At 36.7% G+C, this 24,285-nt stretch overlaps 1 protein-coding gene across 1 annotated transcript; it reads left to right on the top strand.

The window, feature by feature from the left end:
* The first annotated feature begins 2,234 nt into the window (after positions 1-2,234).
* Positions 2,235-21,977, top strand: LOC132603153 (uncharacterized). Its single transcript, XM_060316081.1, has 21 exons — positions 2,235-3,061; positions 4,590-4,845; positions 6,684-7,134; positions 7,325-7,412; positions 7,520-7,701; positions 10,021-10,157; positions 11,211-11,277; positions 12,986-13,112; positions 13,248-13,362; positions 14,256-14,331; positions 14,424-14,606; positions 15,006-15,166; positions 16,043-16,148; positions 16,718-16,919; positions 17,043-17,329; positions 17,548-17,669; positions 18,534-18,678; positions 18,783-18,875; positions 20,635-20,708; positions 21,111-21,164; positions 21,240-21,977. The coding sequence occupies exons 1-21, from the start codon at positions 2,335-2,337 to the stop codon at positions 21,523-21,525; spliced, it is 3,939 nt and encodes a 1,312-aa protein (XP_060172064.1). The 5' UTR covers positions 2,235-2,334; the 3' UTR covers positions 21,526-21,977.
* Positions 21,978-24,285: the final 2,308 nt, after the last annotated feature.

Genomic DNA, 24,285 nt, shown 5'->3' with positions numbered 1-24,285 from the left:
TCTGTTCCTGTTATTGTTGCATTGCTTCTCACATTTTTTAGTTTTAGCATTCTTAGTAAATTTAAAATCAGGTGGAAATCCTATAATCCTATAGCATTTGTCCACAGCGTGTCCTTGTTTCTTGCAATTAGAACAAACCAGATTACCCTTCTTACCATTAGAATCAGTAGAAAAAGACCTATTTCCCATAGGATATTGTTGTGTGACCATGGAGAAGTAAGGACTGGTTTGGTCCAAAGGTGCAGAACCACCATTCTCAGAACTTCCATCAGTTGTGGACTTGTGGTGTTTTTCGGTGTGACAGCCATGAGATTGAAATGAGATGAAGATTAAAAGAAAGAAAGAAAGGAACATATCGAGAACTTTTAGAAATGCTCTAATACCATGTAGAAAAACAAAAGGAAGAAGATTGTTTTGTGAAATTTTCTAATGATCATTTCATTGTATTGTCATGCCTATATATACAACACTATTGAATAGAAACAAAAAATAAATAAATAATCCTATACAATATTTGTCTAATTTCTATTAGCTGTCCTGCAACTAACTTTGGAATGAAATCTTCCTATCACTATCTAGATATGCTTGTTGATCAAGTTTATTTAGATTGTGCCTGAGTTAATTTGTCAACTTTGGATGATTGTGATGACTTCAATAGTTGGGCTAAGATTTGGTTGTCTGGTGAGCACAATTTGCTCTTTCATTTCGTTCGGGCCCAAAACCTCAAATGTGGCCTAATAACTCATTGTACCTTGATGGATCAATTTAGTACACAAAATCTTATACCTCTTTCATACGTACACGAGCAACTTCATCTTCCTCGTACTTACTTTGATTCATACCTTCAATATCAACTGTAGAATGAGAATGGAAGGGATGAACCTCAACATTATAAGTTACAACTTTTCTCATATTAATTGGTGAAAAATACATCTTAAAGTGTCACATGCAATTTGAATCTCGGGAAGCAAAAAATATTGCATAAATTGGGACGGTTATTTTTGGCCTAATAAGTAACGACTAAAATATTTTTAAACCAAACTATTAACGGAGGAGAAATTTAATGAATTTCATATAGTTTTAAAGCATTTTTAACCCTTTTCTGTAGAATCAATTATCAAATACTTTAGAGTATATACAGTAAATAATTTTTTTTTTAAAAAAGCAACTAGGAAGATTGTTCAACGTGCTACCATGTCCACAACCATCTTCTTCCGTCCTTACTGAACTTCCTTTCAATTCATAAATCTCAGCACAATTCCGATGTATATCACACCGAACCAAACATATCAGAATTAAAACATTTCCGTCATGTCGATACAACGTCCACCTAATGAGTCATGGGATTGTATGTTACCCGGCCCACCATACCTTTTCAACAACGGATCCTCCGATATTTCCCCTGCCGGCCTCTTCGCTTACGCCTCAGGAAGCTCTGTCTCCATCATCAAAACTCATTCAATGCAACTCGTCACCACCATCCCTCTCCCACCTCCATCCACCTCCACTACCTCATTATCCCCTTTCATGAGAAGAATATGATTACTCAATTTCGGGTCTAAACACTTACTATCAAATACTTTTAGAGTTTAGAAAATGACAAAAATAGTCCATTATCTTTGGTTTAGGTGAAACAATAGTCTCTTAAGTATCACTTGACTAATTTTGGTCCTTCAAGTTTGTTAAAAGCAAGAATTTTGGTTTTGTAACAGATATTTACCAAACTTTGATTGTTAAATTTAATTCTGTGAAAATAGAAAATATTCAACATAAACACACATTTTGAAGTACATATTTTATGTTATGTTATTTTTGTGTATAATACACTCTCGTGGTCCAGCCCTTCCCTAGATCCCGTGCATAGCAGGAGCTTAGTGCATTGGGTTATCTTTTTATGTTATTTTTGGTCAATTTCAAAAGGGTGGTGCAACTTTTCAATGTGTAATTTCACATATTTTTAATCTATTTTTGTGCTTGCTTTAGTTTTTTATGTTGCGGTTTTTAAAATTTTGATAAAAAATTCTACTCTTTCTTAACAAACAGATATTCACAAATATTTAATAGGGATCAAAAGTGCTCATTTTTGACAAACTTAAAAAATCAAAACTGCTCAATCAATACTTAAAGGTACTATCTTAAACTTACTACTAAAAATAACAGACCATTTTAGTCATTTTAAAGAAAAGTAGTAACAATGAAGACTCTTCAACGTGCTTACCATGTCCATCATGTCCTTCTTCTTCTTCTTCTTCATCACCACTCAACTAAAACCTCATCACACTGAAACAAAACAGATCTCACATTCTCCATCACCAATAAAACATTTCCCTCTCAATGTCGATTCCACGCCCTCCTAACGACTCCTCATGGGACTGCATGTTGCCCGGCCCACCATCCCGATCCAACGGTGGATCCTCCGATATTTCCCCTGCCGGCCTCTTCGCTTACGCTTCAGGCAGCTCAATCTCCATCGTCGAAACACATTCCATGCAACTCGTAACCACCATCCCTCTCCCACCCCCATCCACCTCCACTACATCCCTTTCCCCTTTCATTACTTCAGTTAAATGGTCCCCTCAGCCTCTCCCACATCTCATCGACATTCCTCAACATCATCTCATTCTCGCTGTTGGTGACCGTCAAGGCCGTGTTTGTTTACTCGATTTCCGTTCCAAATCACCAACTATCTTCCTCGATACTACCGGGTCGGGTTCGGGTTCGGGTACGGTTAAATTAGGGATACAGGATTTGTGTTGGGTGAAAAGTGGACCGGATTCATGGATATTAGCTGCTATAAATGGACATTCGTTGGTTTCGCTTTATAATACGACTACGGGACGGTGTTTTTTTAAGTATGATGCGTCGCCGGAGTATTTCTCGTGTTTAAGATGTGATCCGTTTGATTCGAGGCATTTTTGTGCGTTAGGGCTTAAAGGTTTTTTACTATCGGTTACTGCATTGGGTGATGATAGTGAAAATGATGTTGTGATTAAAGAGCTACAGATTCGTACGGATACTACTGAATTGCAGAAATTAGAACGCGATTCAACGTCTAGTGGAGGTAACGGAGCTACATTTTGAATGTACATATTTGAAAATTCGTATTTGTTTGAAAGTACGTATTTTGTTAGAGCCTGTTTGGATTGGATTATTTTAGGTGCTTTAAAGTACTTTTGTAGCGTTTGGATAAGATAAAAAGCGCTTGTTTTTAAGCAAAAATAAGCCAAACGGGCTATTCGTTTATGTTATATTTGACCCTGTAAGTTTGTTAAAAGTGAGAACTTTTAATTTCAGTCAGATATTTACCAGAGTCTGTGATTGTTAAATTTAATCCGAATGGTGAAAATAGAAAACATTTGATGGGAACTCACATTTGGAAGTATAGATTTTGTAGGTTGTGTTATTTTTGGTTCATTTCAAGAGTGTTATGCAACTTTTTGATGTGCAATTTTGAAAATTCGCATTTGAAAGTACATATTTTGTTAGTTTATGTTATTATTTTTGATCAATTTGAAGAGCGCGGTGCAACTCTTTGAGGTGCAATTTCAGTTATTTTTTGAGGAAAATTACGCTCTAGGTCTAATTTTGAAAATATTAACGGAGCTACATTTCCGATGTACATATTTGAAAATTCACATTTGAAAGTACAATTAAACCAAATTGCTTCCTAAATGCAACTTCACAAGTTGTTACATAATTGCAGTAAGAAACTAAATTGGACAAAATATGCTATGCGTTTATGCCCTTAGTAGTATTCTGTTAAGTTTTATGTGAAATATGGGCATTTTTGGCCCAATTAAGTTGAAACTCGAACTCGATTCGTCGAATCGTGGTAATGGAGCTCCGGCGTCAGCTACATTTCTGAGGTACATATGTGAAAATGACAAAATAGACCGTTATCTTTGGTTGTAGATTCAGAATAGTCCTTTAAGTATCCTTTTGATCATTTTTGGTCCTTTAAGTTTGTCAAAAGTGAGAACTTGTGGTCTCCGTCAGATATTTACCAAACTCTTATTGTTAAATTTAATCGAAATGAAAATAGAATATATTTAACGGGAACTCACATTTGGAAGTAAATATTTTGTAGTCTGTGTTTCATTTGATCCATTTCAAGAGTGGTGCAATTTCAGTTATTTTTTGGGGGAAATTACGCTCTATGTCTATTTTTGAAAATATTTACGCCACGTAGCCCATATTTTGAGCTTGTTACCCGATTTAGCTCATATTTGTATATAAACACCCTTTGTACACTATTATACACTTGATATTGTATATTGGGCTACATGACGTAATAATTTACTTTGGGCTGTATATTTTTAGTTTTTTATGTTGCTGTTTTTTTTTTTTTTTGAAGGGGAGCCTTGGCGTAACTGATAAAGTTGCTGCCATGTGACCAGGAGGTCACGGGTTCGAGCCGTGGAAACAGCCTCTTGCAGAAATGCAAGGTAAGGCTGCGTACAATAGACTCTTGTGGTCCGGCCCTTCCCCGGACCCCGCGCATAGCGGGAGCTTAGTGCACTGGACTGCCCTTTTTTATGTTGCTGTTTTTGAAATATTGATGAAAATTGACATTTCTGGTTAATTTGGAGGTAATGGAGCGCCGGCGTCAGCTACATTTCCGACGTACATTGCGAAATTCGCGTTTTCACCACACTGGAGGCATTTGATATTCGTGGCGTTTCCGAGGGAGTTGGTAGTGTTTGATCTGCAGTATGAGACGACATTGTTCTCGTCTGGGCTGCCACGAGGATGTGGGAAGTTTCTGGAGGTGTTACCAGACTCGAATATTGAAGTTTTGTACTGTGCTCATCTTGATGGAAAGCTCAGTACTTGGCGGCGGAAAGAGTAAGTACTTAGAAACTTGATTAGTTTGGCATGAGTTCAACGCTCTAGTTGCTGATTGTTGAAGCTTTACGTGTTTGACGTGTGATCTTTTACTTGTTGGGCCGTATTGTAGTATGCTTGTTGGAACTTCAGATGTTTAACTGAGAACTATGAATTGCGTTCCCTCTTTGAATTTGATTTAGGATCGGTTAGTGCTATGCGTATGATCAACTATACAGTTGGACTACATTACAACAACAACAAAAAACTCAGTGTAATCCCACAAGTGGAGTCTGGGGAGGGTAGAGTGTATGCAGACCTTACCCTTACCTTGTGAAGGTAGGGAGGCTGTTTCTGAAGACTATATAGTCGACTACATTGCAACAACAACAACGAAAACAACAACAAAAAGCTCAGTGTAATCCCACAAGTGGGGTCTGGGGAGGGTAGAGTGTATGCAGACCTTAGTCCTACCTTGTGAAGGTAGGGAGGCTGTTTCTGAAGACTATATAGTCGATTACATTACAACAACAACAAAAATGAAAAATAAAAAATCGGTGTAATCCCACAAGTGGGGTCTGGAATGGGTATAGTGTACACAAACTTTACCCCTACCTTCTGAAGTTAGGGAGGCTGTTTCCAAAGACTATATAGTCGACTACATTGGCTTTTGCATTTGTCAGTAGCACTGAACCCTAATGTTAACTTAGAAAGGTACTTGTAATTTTTCCATGAGAGGCAAAAATAAAATGTACAAATACGTTCAATTCACAAAGCTTGTGCTAAACTGCAGCTGTCTAGATGTTTAGGCTGTTGATTATCATCTTCAAACATACGTTTTCTTTCCTTGTTGTTTCATGTTTGGTAAAATAGGATTATATTTGGTGTTTAAGTTGTATAACCAAAAAGACAAAAACAAATGAAGTTATCTTAATTTATGAGCACTGACGGAGGGTGCAAGCACAAGAGATAAAATGAGCGTACATACTTGGATGTTTTAAACATGTCTGACGTAGACCTCCAAATGCGCCGAGTCCACTAGTGCAGTACTATATGATTGAAGATGATAAAAAAAGGACGAGGAGAACTAGAATTACATTGAGGGAAATTGTCATTAAAGATCCATAGTCTCTCAGAATCACTGCTGACTTTGCGACAAAACAACTTCGTAATTGGCGTTATACTTACATTAAGTTCACAGTTTGCTAGGTGTTAGCTAGAAATCATTTTAATCTAGTTAGAGACTTGTAACTCAGTGTATGAAGTGTGAGATATGGAGACCCTCTAACTTTGGAGAACACGTAATTTTCCTTAAAAAGATAGATTAACCTGGATAAAGTGGACATAGAGGATTCATATAGTCAATCTCAACCATTTCAGAATTGAAGTTTAGTTGATTGATATTAATTTGATTTACAAGCATCTCAGAACAGGGAATTATGAACCCAACCTTATTATTCTTGAACAAACTTTACAAGCTGATTAAGTTTGGGTTCAATCAGTTATAGATGGATTGATTTTACTTGATAAAAAAAATAGATGGATTGATTTGTAGGTATCATGGCATTGTATGCAGTACGGATTGTTATGACTTAACTCAGAAGCTCTTTGGGTTTCTGGTAGCCAGATAAAAGTTGCTTTCAACTGAACTCACGAACTCCTGTGAGCACTCACCTGCAATGCTCTTTTTCATTAGTCTATTGGTTAATTTTTTGTTACCCATGTAAAAAATTTCTTTGTCCATGTTTCTACATGACCGTGAGTTGAAACTCTGATATTCTTGTATTCTTCACCTTGCACATACCAAATTCCTGTATTCATGGGAGTTCAAAGGGATAATAATCTGCATGTTGTCACAGTGGAGAGCAAGTGCACACGATGTGTGCGATGGAAGAACTGATGCCCTCAATTGGCACATCTGTTCCTTCCCCCTCAATTCTTGCAGCTGTTATCTCCCATTCAGATGCCGCCCTCCAAAATATTGGCAAGCTATATTCTGATGCACATCATTCCGTCGATGTGGATTTTGATAATCCATTTGATTTTTGTGATGAATCTCTTGTTTTATCTAAGACACGTCTGATCTCCATTTCTGATGATGGGAAAGTATGGAAATGGCTCCTGACTGCTGAAGGATCTGTAGATGTCCAGAAGAACATGACAAATCCAGAAGCCTGTAAAACTGTACCTTCAGAGATTCCCATTGGTCACAACTCTGAGATTAGCACAGTTCCACTGTCAAATGATGCAAATAGCAGCAGGACCTCTCTGTCAAAATCCACTACAAGCCTGGATGACGTGTCCTTCAAGGTTGGTTGGACATGCGTAACTTTGGTCATAAAACAATGTTGCATATCATGTTGGATTATACTGGCAGAGTACAAACAAAGTTATGAACAATGGATTAGTCACATTCACAGACAGAACTTGGGTGTAAAATATATGTTGTTGGCATTTTAAGCTTTTTTCCCCATAGCTGAAGGTCAGTTTATGATTGCAGATTAGTCTAGTTGGGCAGCTTCATCTTCTTTCTTCAGCGGTGACTATGCTGGCCGTGCCTTCCCCTTCTTTGACTGCTACTTTGGGACGTAAGTATATTTGTGGACTGCTCCTTTTGTTTGTACGATACAAAATTTATCAAGATTTTGGGTGAGGTGGTGCTGGTTTTGCCACTAAATAGCTTACAATCATGAAGGTGGAGGAAACGCTCCAGCTGTCGCTGTTCCGCTTGTTGCTGTGGGAACTCAAAGTGGTACAATAGATGTGATTGATGTCTCTGCCAATGCTGTCAGCGTTAGCTTTGCAGTCCATAACAGTGTTGTCAGGGGATTAAGGTGGCTTGGCAATTCCCGGCTGGTTTCTTTCTCGTACTCACAGGTGACAAACATGTACAGCGGAACGTTCACTATTTTCAAGGATTAATTACTCAGTTTTCATCTTCTCTACCTGTTGAGTGTCTCTTTAGATCTCTATCATTGAGAAATCCTCCATTGCACTTTTTTCCATTGCATATAGACTATCATCACAAGTATCGTCTATATATCTATATAATCGTGGTCTATAGAGAGGCATTGTGGCACCTCTCCTAAGATAATATTCTTATTTATCTATTTTCTCAGATTTTCCCCTTTTTCCCCTTCCTGTTTGATAGACAGGTGACATGGCACCTCCCTGAGGCCAAGTTTCTTATATATCTACTTCCCAGATAATGCTTTTCTTTTTCTTTCAATTATAAGTCTTTATTTAATTCCTTTTCTCTTATTTCTTTTTTAATAATTGTGGTGTCGGGCCAGCTTGCGAGCACCTTGACTATTTTCACGAGGCACCTGCTATCTTCCACCAACACAGGTTCTAGGTAACTCTATCCGCCTAGGCTTGGACAAATGGAGAGAACTCACCGAGTGTTGTTGTGCCTGTTGGAAATTGAAGCTGAGACCTCATGGTTCTCAACCCACTTCATTGACCACTAGTTCACACCCTTGGGTGCCCTTTTCTCCTATTTAAGGTCCTCACATAAAGTTTTAGTGACAAAATAAATTTCCACATTAATGTGTAGTATGAAAAATTACTCCCTCCGGATCAAAAAAAGGGTCCACTTAGCCATTTGCACACCCCTTAAGAAAATACTAACTCCTAGACAAAAATAGGTAATTTGACTAAACTACCCCTAATTAAATAGGCATTGGGATTTGATCATATAACACTTAATAGTGGCAATCTGGAAAACCAAGGTTAATTCTTTCTTGATTTGATAAGTGGACACTTTTTTTGACCCAAGAAAAAAAAGCTAAGTGGCCACTTTTTTTGATCCGGAGGGAGTATTAGGAGTCAGAATCATATTTAGGGATTTTGTAGAAAATTTTAGAGAAAAGAAAGTATTTACTGTTGTGTTTGAGAGATAATTGCGAAGAACAATAGAAAATAACTTTAAAATGGGAGGAGACAAATATCTTGCAGAAGGCAAAAAATGTGTAGGAAGATGAAGAAAACAAAAAAAGAAAGAGAAAAAGGAAAGAAAAAAGAAAGCCAAAAGTAAAACAAAAATAAAAATAAAGAAAAAGGAGAAGAGGGATACAAATTAAGTAATTAACTTGTTTGAGTTTGAATTTGACAACTGAAGATCTTTAAAGGAACTACTTGAACACATTAAAAATATACAATTGAGAAGGGAGAATGAAAATATATTTACCTGATAAAAAAATACAATTGAGAAGGGAATAAAAGGGTAAATTTATATGTCTACATTTGTTTCAAAAGTGCTACTGAGAAACTGTAAAGGTTAATTTTATATTCTAAAAATCAAATGCTGGCCTAAGAGTTTCTTTTTTTATACCAAGAAATCTTCAAGAGCCAGTGGTCCACGGTTAGAGACTCCGTAGATAATGAGTCCACCGTCTACCTTAAATGCCAGGCTTTTGTCAGCGGCAGGGTTTGAACCCGTGACGTGCGCCTAACCCACACATCATGCATTGCTCTCTCACCACTAGACCCAAGCCCTGGGGCTGACCTAAGAGTCATTTTTGCCTTTAAATTGTTTAGATTTTGTTGCATGAACATGTGAGGATTAAAATGTAAAGAATGCTCTTTAAATTTGTCAAATTGTTCCTTAGAATTTCGTGAAACTAATATATCCAAGGCAAATGCTAAACACAAGTATTTACAATACGTATTTTTTGGTTGAAAGTAAGGTAGATATTGATATCCACCTATTAAAATTGCTAAATTCTGTAGTGTAATATTTTATGGATTAATTTTTGCTAATTTTCTTGTAGTTCATTGTTGTGAAAACCTTCTCTTTTTGAATGCAAGAGCTGTTTCACACTTCTGCCTTTGGATTTTTGTTGCTGTAATGTTGTGCTGTTGTGGACTTGTGGCTATTTCTTTCTATTTTCAGTTAAGGTTATGTTTTGACTTGACTTTTTGGTTTAGTATTTGAAAGTTTATGTTATGCAAATTACCGTTGTGTTGAATTTACAAACTTGTACGTTTAGATTGATCTTTTGAAAGAAAAATTAAAGATAATTATAATTTTTGGAAAACGTTGTTCTTTTTTAGTTATGTTAAGATTTGAGTATTTGAAAGGATCATTTCATTATTTAAGTGAAATCTTTTGCAACTGCGTGAAGCATATGCATATTCACTAGTTTCAATATAAGAGATACTGCCCTCACACGGAATCTTCATTTTGGATTTCAGGGTACAGAAAAAGCAGGTGGCTACATCAATAGGCTCGTTGTGACATGTCTTCGAAGTGGACTAAATCGGCAATTTCGAGTTCTACAGAAACCAGAGCGAGCTCCTATTAGAGCTTTAAGGGCCTCATCTTCTGGCAGGTGCATTTGTCAACCTGTTATTATTGCGTGCATGAAAAGTTGAATTGCTTTTATTTTTCTTGATGCAGTAGCGTTAGCTAGATCCTTACTCTTTATGACCAGGAGCAGTTAGGCTTGCTGAAGGCTTCTTTCATTTATAAGAGGCATGCATGTGCTAGGGAATGGGAAATCTTGAAATTTTAGTTGGCCAAGCTCCAGAACGTTTTCATGATTTTTGAGATTAGATTTTTTATGGACTATGTTTGTTATTGTGAACATTCTATTTGACAGTAGAAAGGGTAATGTGGCACCCAGTTTACGTGTCATGTGATCTCTGTATATCATGGATGCCCCTGCCACCTCATGAATTTAAGGATATTAGTGTTATTGACTTATGAAACATGGAAAAGTTTTTCTTAATTATAAAATAAAAAAGATTTTCTGGAAAAGAAATGTCGAGAGACAAATAAGTCAGTCTCTTCCTTGGTTCTTCCTTCCCATGTGTTTTGTTTCTCCATTGCAGATGTACTTCAAATTGTATCAATACAAAGTCATTCTTTTTCTTTGTTTTTATTTGTTTCTTTAGTCAAATAACAGCTTTGTGCCCATGTATCATTTCCTCTGCCTTGTTTTTCCCATTGGTAATTCCTTGGCATTGTTTATAGAGGAAAAAATTGGAGTGGGGAGTTCGGGAGGTTGTTTTCCAGGCTTGCCCCATGACCGAACCTCTTCTTCCATTCCTAAACCCATCTAGAGCATTGATGACACGGGTAATCTTTTCGCAGCATAACTGCTTGGGAAAGGGAATTTAAGGAAACTGTTGTTTGGGGCTATTTAGATTATATACCGAATGGGTACTGATTTCCTCTTTGCTTTTTATACATGTTGTGATATGAGTGATTGTTTCTAGCTAATGTTTTGCTTAGTTCCAAAAGAATTTGACTGACTCACCCTGTGTGTTCTCTTTGTTCCACATCTTATTCTATGTCCTTTCTATCATATCTCTGATTGAGCTGATAGAAGTCTTTGATGTTCCCTATTCTTCTAAGCCTAAAAGTGGGTTCTGTTATGTAGGTACCTATTGATATTGTTTCGTGATGCACCAGTAGAAGTTTGGGCCATGACTAAGACCCCAATCATGGTAAATATGTTCTTTCTCTTGTTCTCACCATGCATGTTGAGTAAAATATGTTTCCAGGTTGTTGCAATTATTGTTTGGATCTTAAGATGGCAATTTTTGAATTAATGAAGGTATTGTGGATCCATTTCCAAAAAATGAAGGTATCGTGGATTGTTAGTTGACCCAATTAATGAGATTGAGGTGTGGTTTTCGATTTGACTGTGGATTCTAAATGTTCTGAAGTCGTTCATAGCGAAATGTAGTTACTTCCTACCCTTTTTCTTTTATAACGATGGTATTCGGGTTAGCTTGCTCGCACCCCGACTATTCCTTCAAGTACCTGTTTCCACCCACCAGCGCGCATGTATGTAATTCTGCCAGCAAACTTAGGCAGATGGGAAGAGATCACTGAGTGTTTTTTTTTTTTGTCTATGCTGGGATTTGAACTTTGATCTCCACTGTTTTCACTAACTTCATTGACCGCTAGGCTGCAACTTTGCGTGCTAGTTACTTCCCCACCCTTAATGGAGAGAGATAAAGAAATATGTGTTTGCTTTCCATCCTCTTTTCTATGAGAATTGAGACGTTCTTGCATGGCAAAACTTTACTTGAAACTAAAAGAAAGTTTTTCTAGATTAAATATGAGCCTGTTTATCCGAGACTCTATCCATAAAGGATCTTTTAGTATTGCTTGGTTGATTTTAGGATGTAGGACTTCGGTGATTGTATCATCTCCACACCAATTCTACCAGAATGATCAACCATCTTAAATTTTGGTATAGCAAAGATAAACAACTACGCCTCAATCCCAAGCCAGTATTGTGGTTGGCAATATGAATCCACACTGATCATGTCACCCTGTTTGGACAGTAGCAATCCGAAATCTAAAATCTAGGTTCTTTAGCACTAGAAGTTTTCTATATTTTCTAGTGGCATGCAACTCGCTAACCCGACTACAAATCTCTTAGTGAACTAAACATTAATCACAACTAGTTGATGTTGCCTATATGATATTTTCTTCCATTGTGCTCTATTATGCTCTAAATTTGCATGAATTCCAAGAGATTGTAGGTCTTTCGAGACATCTTCCTTTCACAAAACAACTAGCAATGTGTACATGCACTGGAATTAACTGTTAGTGCATTCCAAATTTCCAATAAATTAGTGACAAGGAAAAGCTTTAGGATCTAATATGCAGATTAGCTATGAAAAGATCAGTTTCTCTCACTTCTTGCTCCAAACCTTCTTCTCACTTAGGCAGTTAGGCTTTTGAAAACATGCTCCCTTGGAAAAACACGGTGTTTGTATTAGATTCTAAAACGTGGATTTGAGAGCTTTGCTATTTAGGATTTGCTTACCATGCAATTCAGTGTCAGTACCCTGTTCAGTCATGTGCTGTTTCTGTATCTGACCACACCAAGTTTCTTGTAAAAACTTATTCAACAAATTGATTTGGCTCTAATTTGGATCGTCAACTACCTTATGGAAATGATACCTTTGAACATATGCTTGTAGCTACACTAGTGTCACCAGTACTCCTAAAAAGCTGAGTAAATTAATATCGCTTGCCTGATGTTTCCTTGTTTATTGTTAGGATGTAATTTCACAGGTATATAGAAGTACAGTTAGAGATATTACATCTTTTTGTCTACCCGGTTGGGGTCAATTTGCCATTGCATTCTTTATTCCTTACTTTCCAGCTTTTATGGTATTATATTTTTCAATGCAGCTTAGATCACTAGCTCTCCCGTTCACTGTGCTAGAATGGACTCTTCCAACAGTACCACGGCCAGTGCCCAAAGATCGTCCTGCCGTACCATCAAAAGAAACATCCCCAACAAAAGAAGCAGATGCTAGTGAGCTCAGTTTACTTGATTTTTCACGCGTTACTTAAGTATATATTTCCTTATCTGACTTACAAAATAATATCTTCTATGATCTAGTGTTTTTGCTGTGAATGCTAATACTCAAGGAGTAAATTATGACTGCAGAAGGAGCTGGGACAGATGGATCCCAAGATGAATTTTCAGAAAGTTTCTCTTTTGCACTAGTCAATGGTGCACTTGGAGTTTTTGAGGTTCATGGTCGAAGGATCCGTGACTTCAGGTATTTTCTTCTAATGTTTATAAAACAACGATAGTCAATTAGTTAATATTTGGTGATCTAATGTCTAGTCGGCTTTTGCACTTTAGTTACAAATATTTCCCTTCTGGTTTCATTTTACTGGGGACTATTATAGCCAATCAAATTTTGAGGGCGGTAGGGAGTGTATTTGAAAGTATAGTCTAAAGAAATGGAAGAACAATTGACTTTTGATAGTTATAGCCTGGCAGACAAAAGGAAGGTATAATGATCATTCATCAAGAGTAATTAATTAGATTAACGTATCATCAGCATTATGAATCAATATGAATTTGACCAAAGAGCTGACCTTTAGATTATTTCCTTTGTTCTTTCTATGTATATCTCTCTGCGTGTGGATTTATTTGTCTTTCAAATTAGGCAGGAACTAATTAAATCTTTTCATATTTCAATTTTAAACATACTGCAAAGGTTCTTTTGCTGATCAAAGTCTTTGTAACCTGCTTAAGCTACAAGTAGTCAGCTGCTAAATGGACAATTCTGAACATGGCCTATATGCTGTGAACAGGCTGATTATATAACAAGAGTTTAACGAGTATCCCTGTGGCTTCTTAGCAATCAATGCAATTGATTAGATACTTTTGGTGTACCTATGGTCTTCCTTGAATTCTGAGCTCCGGTTTGAAGCTTTAAATATGACTTGGTAACAAAAAATAGTACTTCGTAATGTTTGTTCAGTTGTACTGCAAGTTTCTGGTCTTCTTTAAGCTAAAAGAAGTGCAGCTTGGTAAGAGAGAGAGAGAGAGAGAGAGAGAATCAGATTACCTTACCTTTGAATCTGCTTCCCCTTTAAATGTCTTTGTTTTGTTATCAGCTGTACTATAGTACCTCACGTAACGTTATCGTCATTTTTCCAGACCAAAGTGGCCTTCATCTTCATTTGTTTCATCTGAGGGATTGGTGACGGCAATGGCCTATCGGCTGCCTCATGTGGTATGTCATGTGTTCTTTTTACATTGAAGTGTCATTTGCTGTCTGGTTGCTTATTTGTTAACAAGGTTGGCAGTAATGCATCTGTTCTGCAGGTTATGGGGGACAGATCAGGAAACATACGTTGGTGGGATGTTACTACTGGACAGTCGTCCTCATTTAATACCCATAGGGAAGGGATCCGTAGAATCAAGTTCTCACCAGTTGTTCCTGGAGATCGGAGCCGTGGGCGTATTGCTGTTTTGTTTTATGATAACACATTCTCAGTGTTTGATCTGGTAAGCGAGAAATTCCCCTTGTTGATTCCTTTTCATGTGCCTCAATATTCTGAGTGCTCTTGTGTCCTATTCTATGGAAGTCGAGACACTTGAATTTGTATAGTTTTCCCTATCTTAGAAATACAGATCTCCATGGTTTTGCTTTGCTGATTAATAGTATATATTTCCTGAAGCCTCAGAAATCCCATTGCTGCTTCATTTCATAGAGTTATTCCTTAGTTGTAGACGTCTCTTATTTAGATCCATAAAACTTGAATGACTGAACTTTCCATTACCCTTCCCTCAAGTCCTTTGCATGGGTTTGCCAAAAGTCTCAACAATTGGCTGTTCAAAGGTTATCTAAAAGTCTGGCACACAGTTCTAATTTCTTCTAAACTATATCACATTTCTTATTTGCAGGACTCACCCGATCCATTAGCCAATTCACTTTTACAACCTCAATTTCCTGGAACTCTTGTGTTGGAGCTCGATTGGTTGCCTTTGCGATCAGATAAGAATGATCCACTGGTATTATGTATTGCTGGAGCTGATAGCAGCTTTCGCCTTGTTGAAGTCAATATGTATGTCCAAACAAGATTACTATTCTGTTTCATTATCTGTTTGATCTGTTCTCCCAGGTTAAAAACAAAAATTTTCAGTAAATAATTGAAATGCACAAACCTGCTGGGGAAGGAAGCAGCTTGCGTACTCTAGGCTCTAGAATAATTGCTGTGTAGGTTAATAAAAAATCTTGGCCTGCTCCTAGATCCGTAGTTAAAGATAAAGTAAATGTTTATCTGGAGCCTTCATAGAAAGAAAGAAAGTAAATGCTTGTCTGGAGTTGCCAGAAGAATCCTTTATCTCGGTTTCTGCTTCTTTTGCCCAAAGTTAGCATTCGTTCTTAGGAGTTAGGATGAGTTTATCATGATCTGATAGGTTATTTTACTCTGTAATGCTGTTTTAGTTTGTTTTAGGAATGGTCCTTTTCACGAAGCTTCCTTAATTTTAATTATTTGGTATTCTGATTGTCTCTCTGTCACACTCGCTTTTTTGAGGGAAATTGGCTGTAGTTTCTTTAAATTGCAGTCATTACCCGCTACATTTTAGAGAATCGATACTGTAATAAACTTCCAGAAACTGTTAAAGTTCCCTGCATTAGCCTTGAAAACTAAGGAATGCTAGTCCCTGTATAATATATAGGGAGAACAACTTAAGTGAATGCTATGGTTGTGTCTGATATTGAGAAATTTATGCCCTTGGCGGCAGAAATATGATGTTTGCAGTAGGAATTGAAATACTTCAACTTCATGCAATTTCTTTTACTTTGTCCAATAACCTAAAATAATATCTGATTCGTTATACTCCAAAATTTTGTCTATTCTAGATAGATTTATTTTATTGAGTTCCTGCTTCCTGAACTTGCATATCTTTGTAAAACTGTCTTTTTGCTTATGCAGAAGTGACAATAAAATGGTCCATGGTCCCCAAGCTCGACCACTCAAAGAAAGATTTCGACCAGTGCCTTTGTGTTCTCCCATATTACTACCCACACCACATGCCCTGGTATGCTTTTCCTTTTCTCCACAAAGCAAACTAATATAGTTAGGATTGCTTTATTGAGAAAAATATTTTAAATTTGTTTAGTATCTCACATTGGTTGAGGCAATCGGTTGTCCTGGTCTTGGAGTCCTCACCTCATAGCTAGCTTGTGAGGTCGAGTTAGGTCGAAGGTCCATTTTTCTTATCATTACCATAGCCGGACTGTTCTTTATTGTTGTGTTATCTAATGTTGGCCTATGTTACGTCATTCACGCCTCGAAACTCCACTCTTGGTATGCACCAGTTTTTGGTTTCCCATATTACCATGTTAGTTGAGGGAATGAGGGGGTTTCTCCTTATATGCTTTTGGAAAATCATCACTTGAAAAGCTAGCTTTTGGGGTTGTTAGCTCAAAGTCCATTTTTTAATCAAAATTAACTGTTTGGGTTGAGGTTGTTAAATTAGTACAATTGTCCGTTCTTTTGTTAACATGCAACAAATCCGGTGGCTTTATTTTCAGTAAACAAAATGTTCGTATTAAAGTGGAAATGAAAATTTTGTTACATCTTTTTGTTTTTGGCTGGTTATTGTAGGCATTACGTACAATCTTACAGTTAGGTGTGAAGCCATCATGGTTTAATACATGGAGTGCAACCACAGATGACGCGACCTCCCAAGTTCCTGGAACTCCAACAGCTGGAGATCTTCGTAATCACATGATTGAATCACCCCGTATTGGTGACTCTGTAGTGCCTGAGATGCTTCTCAAAGTACTGGAGCCTTATCGTAGAGAAGGTATTATTTTTGTGCAATCTCATATTTTGTGGTAGGATATATTATCTATCAGCATTTACACTTTGCATAAAAGACAATACACTTGGTGAAGTATTTGACATGTTTCAATGTCTATTACTCAAGGGTGCATACTTAATGATGAGATGGTTAGACTCTATGCTGGTCTAGTGGATAAAGGTTCTGCAGTAAGGTTTGCTTTTGCTGCTGCAATATTTGGGGAACCCATGGAAGCTCTTTTCTGGCTGCAATTACCGCGAGCTCTAAATTACTGGATGAATAGATTGACTAACAAGTCTCCGGCAAGAGTCCCTCAATCAGCTTCAACATCAGAACTTGATGAAGTATCTATGTTAGATAGGATATCATCAAAGGGAAAGTCAGGGACCGGAACAGGAAAAAATAATGCTTGGGTTAGTTTTATCAAATAATTCTGCTGAATATTCATGAAAAAGATAATCTGCTCGTAGTTTGATTATTTAACTCTGTGTCTGGCTCTCCAATTTCTTAGGAATGGTTTTCACCTTTTAAGTTAGGTGCCTTTAGTGGCTTATAAAACAAAAGAAGGAATTTGTTGCCTTTAGTTCTATTCCCAGGATATCTAATTGATCTTATGGCTTCTATCTGGCAGGGAAATGGTCAACTTCAGCTGATGGCCTTTGAACAAGAAGAGTTGTGGGGGCGTGCTAATGAGCAGATTCCTTGGCATGAAAAGCTGGAAGGAGAAGAGGCAATTCAAAACCGTGTACATGAGTGAGTGTCCTCTGTATAAATGGTCTATTTATATCTGTTTGCGCCAGCACACCAAGATTGTTGGTCAATGAGGTTGACAGGGTTGACCTAGTTTAGTTTGAAAATTGTATATCCTCCAATCTGTAAGTAGTGAAACATGAAAATATATAGTTTTTGTAATGGTGATATGCATTGACGAGGTTGGTCTATTTATATCTTTTTGTGTCAGCACACCAAGATTGTTGGTCAATGAGGTTAACAGGGTTGGCCTAGTTTAGTTTGTAACTTATATATCCTCATATCTATAAGTTGAGGAACTTGTCGAAGAACAATGCAGTGAACATTGGAATATATAGCTTTGTTAATTGTGATAGACAAACACGCGGTCGAGGTATAGCATTACCACCCAAGTGATGAAGTCCAGAATACTGGTGATGCATATAGGCTGCCATGCTTTTGTTTGCTTCTCTGAAATATTGGCGTTGCTGAGTGTCTACATGGAGGAGCTCACATTGCTAAAATGAGATGTGCGCGCATAATTGTATGGTGATATCTCTTGATGTCCCTAGCGGTTGGTCTGAATGCAGATGCTTTTGAAATGATCGAGTGTTACATTTCTTAAATAAGAAACAAAATCACGAGTCTGTATTGTGAATATTCTAGGAAATCTCACCAGTCCCTGAAACTAGTGAAGTAACAGAACCAATATCATTTATTACTTTCTTTAGGAACAACAGAACATATAAAGGAATCAAGAATGAGGTTTTTCATCATATGGATATTAATCTCTGGCTTTTACATGCATTTTATTAGGTGACTGTCATTTAACCTTGAATTGGTGAATAAGCAACAGTTTGGCTTGATGATTTTGTTTCTGATTACCAGATTAGTATCGATTGGAAACCTAGAAGCTGCAGTTAGCTTATTGCTCTCCACGCCTCCAGAGAGCTCGTATTTCTATGCAAATGCATTGCGTGCTGTTGCCCTTTCTTCAGCTGTATCGACATCTTTACTTGAGCTGGCCGTGAAGGTGCTTCTTCCTTTCAATGTTTCATTTTACCTTTTACAGATAAATTCCTTCTCTTTCTTTGTGTTGGTGTCTTTGTTAAGTCACTTGTTGTGATGCTTGTGTAGGTTGTTGCTGCCAATATGGTGAGAACAGACCGGTCCTTGTCTGGAACACATCTTCTTTGTGCTGTTGGCAGGCATCAAGAAGCTTGTTCTCAGGTAATGTTCGCCATATATATTCTCTTTTGTTAGTTTAGTGATCTTGATCTTGATCTTGCCTTGAACAATTGATTGATGCTAAAGTTATATGCCTTCACTTTATTTAAGTGTGATGGGCTAGATTTATCGACTATCTGCAGTGTCCTTATTGCAGATTGAGGTTGATGCATGATTAAATCTTATAGCATCTTGACCTATTCATTTTTCTTTCCTATGTGGTAGACTATTCACTGCTTTTGTCCGGTTCTCTGTTCTGTCAGGCTGATTTCTGCATGTTGAAAATTGCGACTAGCTTGGTAAATGATATTAATGTATGTATGTATGTATGTATATATAGGTCGGGAATTTTTTTCCACTATATTAAATCATTGTCGATCTTCTAAAAGTGAGTGAAAAATGATGTGATACGTATAAATTATGTTTTGTATGGTGGAACATTTTTGGTCTTTTCAGGAAATCATTTTCCAGTGGGAAAGGGGGAAATTAGTAAATTTTTCCCGAGTTCTTGTCTTATTCAGACATTTTGTCCCTATGTTATTAAACACAGCGCATTTAACCTTTAATTAAACTAAATGTTCGATTTTGGTCCTTAAACTGACGGAAGTGAACAGACAGTAGTTCGTATTAATGACAATGCTGGTTTATTGCGCTACTTCGAGGTCAACAACAACATACCCAGTGGAATCCCACAAGTGGGGTCTGGGGAGGGTAGAGTGTACGCAGACCTTACCCCTTACTTCAAGGTCAAAATATGGTATTTTACCATCTCATAGACTGGAGAAATATTTCTAGCCTCGTTCTTATCTAGTGATGAAAAATTTCTCAAATCCTGCGATTGAATTGAATGAGATTTTGCACATTGGAGGATTTACTGGTGCGGAATTTTAATTCCTTTTGATCTTGGCGAGCGTATTTAATTAATTTTCTGTTGTGAGGATATTTGACGAGGAAGCATTGTTAAGGTCTTTTGCAGTCTTCTGGCAATTATGGGAAGGCGCTGGCTATGAAGTTTTGGGTGGAATGTGACAGGGATGACGAATAGAATAATTAATCGAAAACTCATTGAAAGACTCCACAAGACAGAGTGACTACTGTGGATTGGAAGGGACTCGATCATTTATTGATAAAATGCACTTAGTATAATAATATGGAGAACTCAATTAGGATAAAGCAGTAACATATGGACCACAAACTGCTTTTTCATGTGGGTAATGTTTTCTTCAAGAAAAGTTTTTTCACTAAATGGGGAAAATAACTTCCATTTCTTTAGGGAAAACATCATTCTCTTTTTTCAAATATCTCAACTCATACTCCTTATCACTTGCTTTAACCAACTTTTGAACCTCATTTTTAATTTTCATTAATCTTTAATACTCAAAAAAAAAAAAAAACAACAAAACAGTATCATCAAAACATGTCTTACACTTATATAAGTTTAACATGTGCCATTTACACTTATACCCTACTAAACACCAGAAAATGATGCAGGAAATGATTTTCCATATAAAACGTTTTCGTTTGTACCAAATGCACCCATAGCTGGATTGTGTTTTCATCTTTGTAGTCTTCCGACTGGGGCATCTTTTGTAGTTACTGACATGCTACAAGTTGACTTCCTTTTACTAATCTATTTTTCTGAGAATTATGCCTTTCACTAGCCATTATAAATGGAATTGTGCAGATTTTGCAACCGCAAGTGACAAGCCACATTTCATATTTCTCTCCTTTTGGCTAATTTCACGTTCAATCTATTTGGCAGTTACAAGATGCTGGATGCTGGACTGATGCTGCAACATTAGCTGCAACACATCTAAAAGGAACTGATTATGCAAGGTTAATACCTATCTTTGATCCAAAAGAACATGGAAGTTCTATAACTACATTCCCTCCGTCCCAAAATACATGTCGCATTTTTCATTTGCACGCCCCTTAAGAAAGCATTTATAAGGGTAGCATTTTGACTATTTTACCCTCTTAACATATCTCCTCATGTTATTTCTCCTCAATAAATATTTACTCCATCAATTATGAGAACCTCTTAAATGTTGCTAATTAATACGAGGGTAAAATGGGAAAAAGGCAAAAAGCTACTTAATTTTATCTTGGTTAAATAAAACGACAAGTATTTTTAGTAAGGAAGACAAGTACTTTGGGACGGAGGGAGTATGATTTACTTACGATATGATCAGTAACATACTTATCAAAAATGGAAAACTTAAAATTTCGGTCCTGCAGGGTTTTGCTGAGGTGGGCTCAGCACGTTCTTCATACTGAACACAACATTTGGAGGTATCATCTTCTTCTCTTCATCTGGTATTTACCAGAAAATTGATGGTTCTCTTATTTAGTAATAACTCAATGCAGGGCACTTATCTTGTACGTTGCTGCTGGTGCACTGCCAGAGGCATTAGCTTCTCTTCGTGGGGCACAACAACCAGACACAGCAGCCATGTTTATACTTGCTTGCCGGGAAATACATAGTGAATATCTTTCCAGCTTGGATGATGAATTAAGATCTTCAGATAAGTTGGTTAACTTGCCAGGATTGAACCCAGAAAGTGAAGACGTCAACGCAGTTGGTGAATACTATGGACAATACCAGAGAAAACTGGTTCATCTTTGCATGGACTCCCAACCTTTCTCTGACTGAGAAAACTTTGCTGCCTTACCTTTTACAGCGTGTCTTAAGATCTCCAGCTCAGCAATCCGAGTCGTCAGAACAAGCTTCCCACCCGTAACCATACATTTGAGCCTAAAACTTGAGACATTTAAGCGATGGTCATAAAAAGCCAAGAGCCATGCCCGAACTACAGTTTGGTCTCAGTAAAGTTTGAAAAGATTTGGACCGTCACACTTACCAAATAGAGAAGTAATCTGCAGTTCTTTGTGGGTCAACCATGACAGAATTGGTGACGACGCTTTACACGTACACGACTCACAATTTCATACCACAGAGACGATTGTTCCTTTTGAAAATTTGTGCCATAATACACGTCCTTTGACAGTTAGCCAGATTACAAGATCAATTCTTTTGTATAAGAATGGAACTGTTGTAAATTGATTGATTGATTGATTATGTAATGACATTAGTCATTGAGTTCATACGTTCGTTGTTACTTGGGGTGTCAAGTTGACCGGCTAGCCCGAATTTGGGTGGGTCAAAGTGGACTGTCAATAATCTTATCAAAAGTTGGACTGAAATAAGCTAAAAGACAATAATAACTCGACCCCCTTAATTTTTACTATGTTTGAATTTTTTTATTTGTTCTTTTATAAATTCTTAGTAACTAGAAAAATTTGGTGTGTGATGAAGTAGCGAACCCTCATAAACATGAGCTTTTTAGCTGTTGCATGTAAATACATCAACGGGAATGATTTTGATTTTCGAGTCCCAGATACTTGCCCTGTTTGAAGATTGTCCTTATTATAAGGCTGAATAAGTAGGCAGCTCCTTTGTTGATGTAATTTTGATTTTCGAGTCCCAGATACTTGCCTTGTTTGAAGATTGTCCTTATTATAAGGCTGAATAAGTAGGCAGCTCCTTAAACAGTTAAACTTGTCTGTTTTTTTCATTTAAACACTTAGGGATGATTTGGTACGATGGATAAGCAAAAATAGTGATGGGATAAAAATTTAGTACCACTTTATCCTTTGTTTGGTTACTAATTGTGGAATAAGTTATTTCAAGATTAAAAATAGTGCTGGGATAACTCAAACCCATCAGAGGGAGGAGTAGTAATCTTGAGATAATTTATTGCAGGATAAAAAAGTGAAATTGATTAAAATAGCCCTTAGGTTCTCAAAACCCTTTTTCTACTACATAAGGTGGAGAGTATTTTTGCAAACAAATAACTTTTTCTTTAAAGTTATGCAATGCATGCTACTTTAATACATCAAACCAAACAATCAATAAGAAATAATATCAGGATAACTAATCTCAACATAAATAATCTCAATATAACTTATTTCAACATAATTAATCCCATAATAACTTGTGTTCAAACCAAACGACCCCTTATACTTAGACCTGCACCTATTGAGAGTCCGGAACCAAAATGACTCAATAAAAAACCAAGTGAACCAAAATACCCCAACAAAAAAAAAAAAGTTACGAAACTACCTTTAGCGCAGTAAAATACTGCGCTAAAGATTTTTTTTTTTTGCATAGCGCAGTAAAATACTGCGCTATAGTGAGCACTAAAAAAAAAAAAATTGGTAAACTTTTTTTTTTGCAACACCATTTTTTTTTTTTTTAACACTTAGTGTGTTTTTTCATACTTTGACCAATGATTAGTCGTGTGTCAAGACTCCGAAACGTCAATATTTTATATAGAACCTGATATTTGTTTCTGCGTACAATAATGTAGGCTCAATACATCAAGGATACGTAGACGTTCGGATCGTCATTTTAAGGGTTGAAAAGGTGCTCGAAGTAAGTTTTGTTTGAAAAAACTTAGTGTTTTTTCCATACTTTGACCAATGATTAGTCGTGTGTCAAGACTCCGAAACGTCAATATTTTATATAGAACCTGATATTTTTTTCTGCGTACAATAATGTAGGCCCAATACATCAAGGATACGTAGACGTTCGGATAATCATTTTAGGGGTTGAAAAGGTGCCCCAAGTAAGCTTTGTTTGAAAAAACTTAGTGTTTTTTTTCATACTTTGACCAACGATTAGTCGTGTATCAAGACTCCGAAACGTTAATATTTTATATAGAACCTGATATTTTTTCTGCGTACAATAATGTAGGCTTAATACATCAAGGATACGTAGACGTTCGGATAGTCATTTTAGGGGTTGAAAAGATACCCGAAGTAAGTTTTGTTTGGAAACTTTAAGATGTTTTATTTTTTAAGATTTTGATTTAAGCGTGTTATTTTTTAATCAAGACATAACTTTATTTTGAATATAAGTATAATTCTAAAAAATATAGGGAGAAAAACTAGTTGTAAAGTGGTCAAACTTTAGATGGTCATAACTTTGCGCTCGGACGTCCGATTTACGTGTTTTTTTTTTGAACTTGCGTATTTTTTCGAGATCTACACGGACAAACCGCCGTGCCGAACCGATTTTAAAAAAAACACCTTTTATCCCATTCAATTTCAATTTTCCCCCAAATTGGCGTGAAATTTTCAGTTTTATTTACTTATAAGATGATGATACGCAATAGATTTCAACATAAAAATCCCGGGGTAATGTAGCTGTGAATGTCAATTTCACTTCTGTGGTTTCAATTTTTGAAAATAAAGCTGACTAATTTTCTCGACATTTAAAGTTGACTAAAATAACCTTACAGTCAAACACTAAGTTTTTTCAAACAAAACTTACTTCGGGCACCTTTTCAACCCCTAAAATGACAATCCGAACGTCTACGTATCCTTGATGTATTGAGCCTACATTATTGTA

This window comes from Lycium barbarum, chromosome 7, assembly GCF_019175385.1.
Source record: "Lycium barbarum isolate Lr01 chromosome 7, ASM1917538v2, whole genome shotgun sequence".
Lineage (NCBI taxonomy): Eukaryota > Viridiplantae > Streptophyta > Magnoliopsida > Solanales > Solanaceae > Lycium > Lycium barbarum.
The sequence above is the reverse complement of the archived record's forward strand: the minus strand, read 5'-3'. Positions and strand labels throughout refer to the sequence as shown.

What these genes read in the sequence shown, in the direction of transcription:
- LOC132603153 (XM_060316081.1), top strand. Translation starts at nt 2,335, where the DNA reads ATGTCGATTCCACGCCCTCCTAACGACTCCTCATGGGACTGCATGTTG. An exon ending in CGATTCAACGTCTAGTGGAG is followed by an intron (nt 3,062 to 4,589) that starts GTAACGGAGCTA and finishes GTTAATTTGGAG; the next exon opens with GTAATGGAGCGCCGGCGTCA. An exon ending in CCTATCGGCTGCCTCATGTG is followed by an intron (nt 14,332 to 14,423) that starts GTATGTCATGTG and finishes TCTGTTCTGCAG; the next exon opens with GTTATGGGGGACAGATCAGG.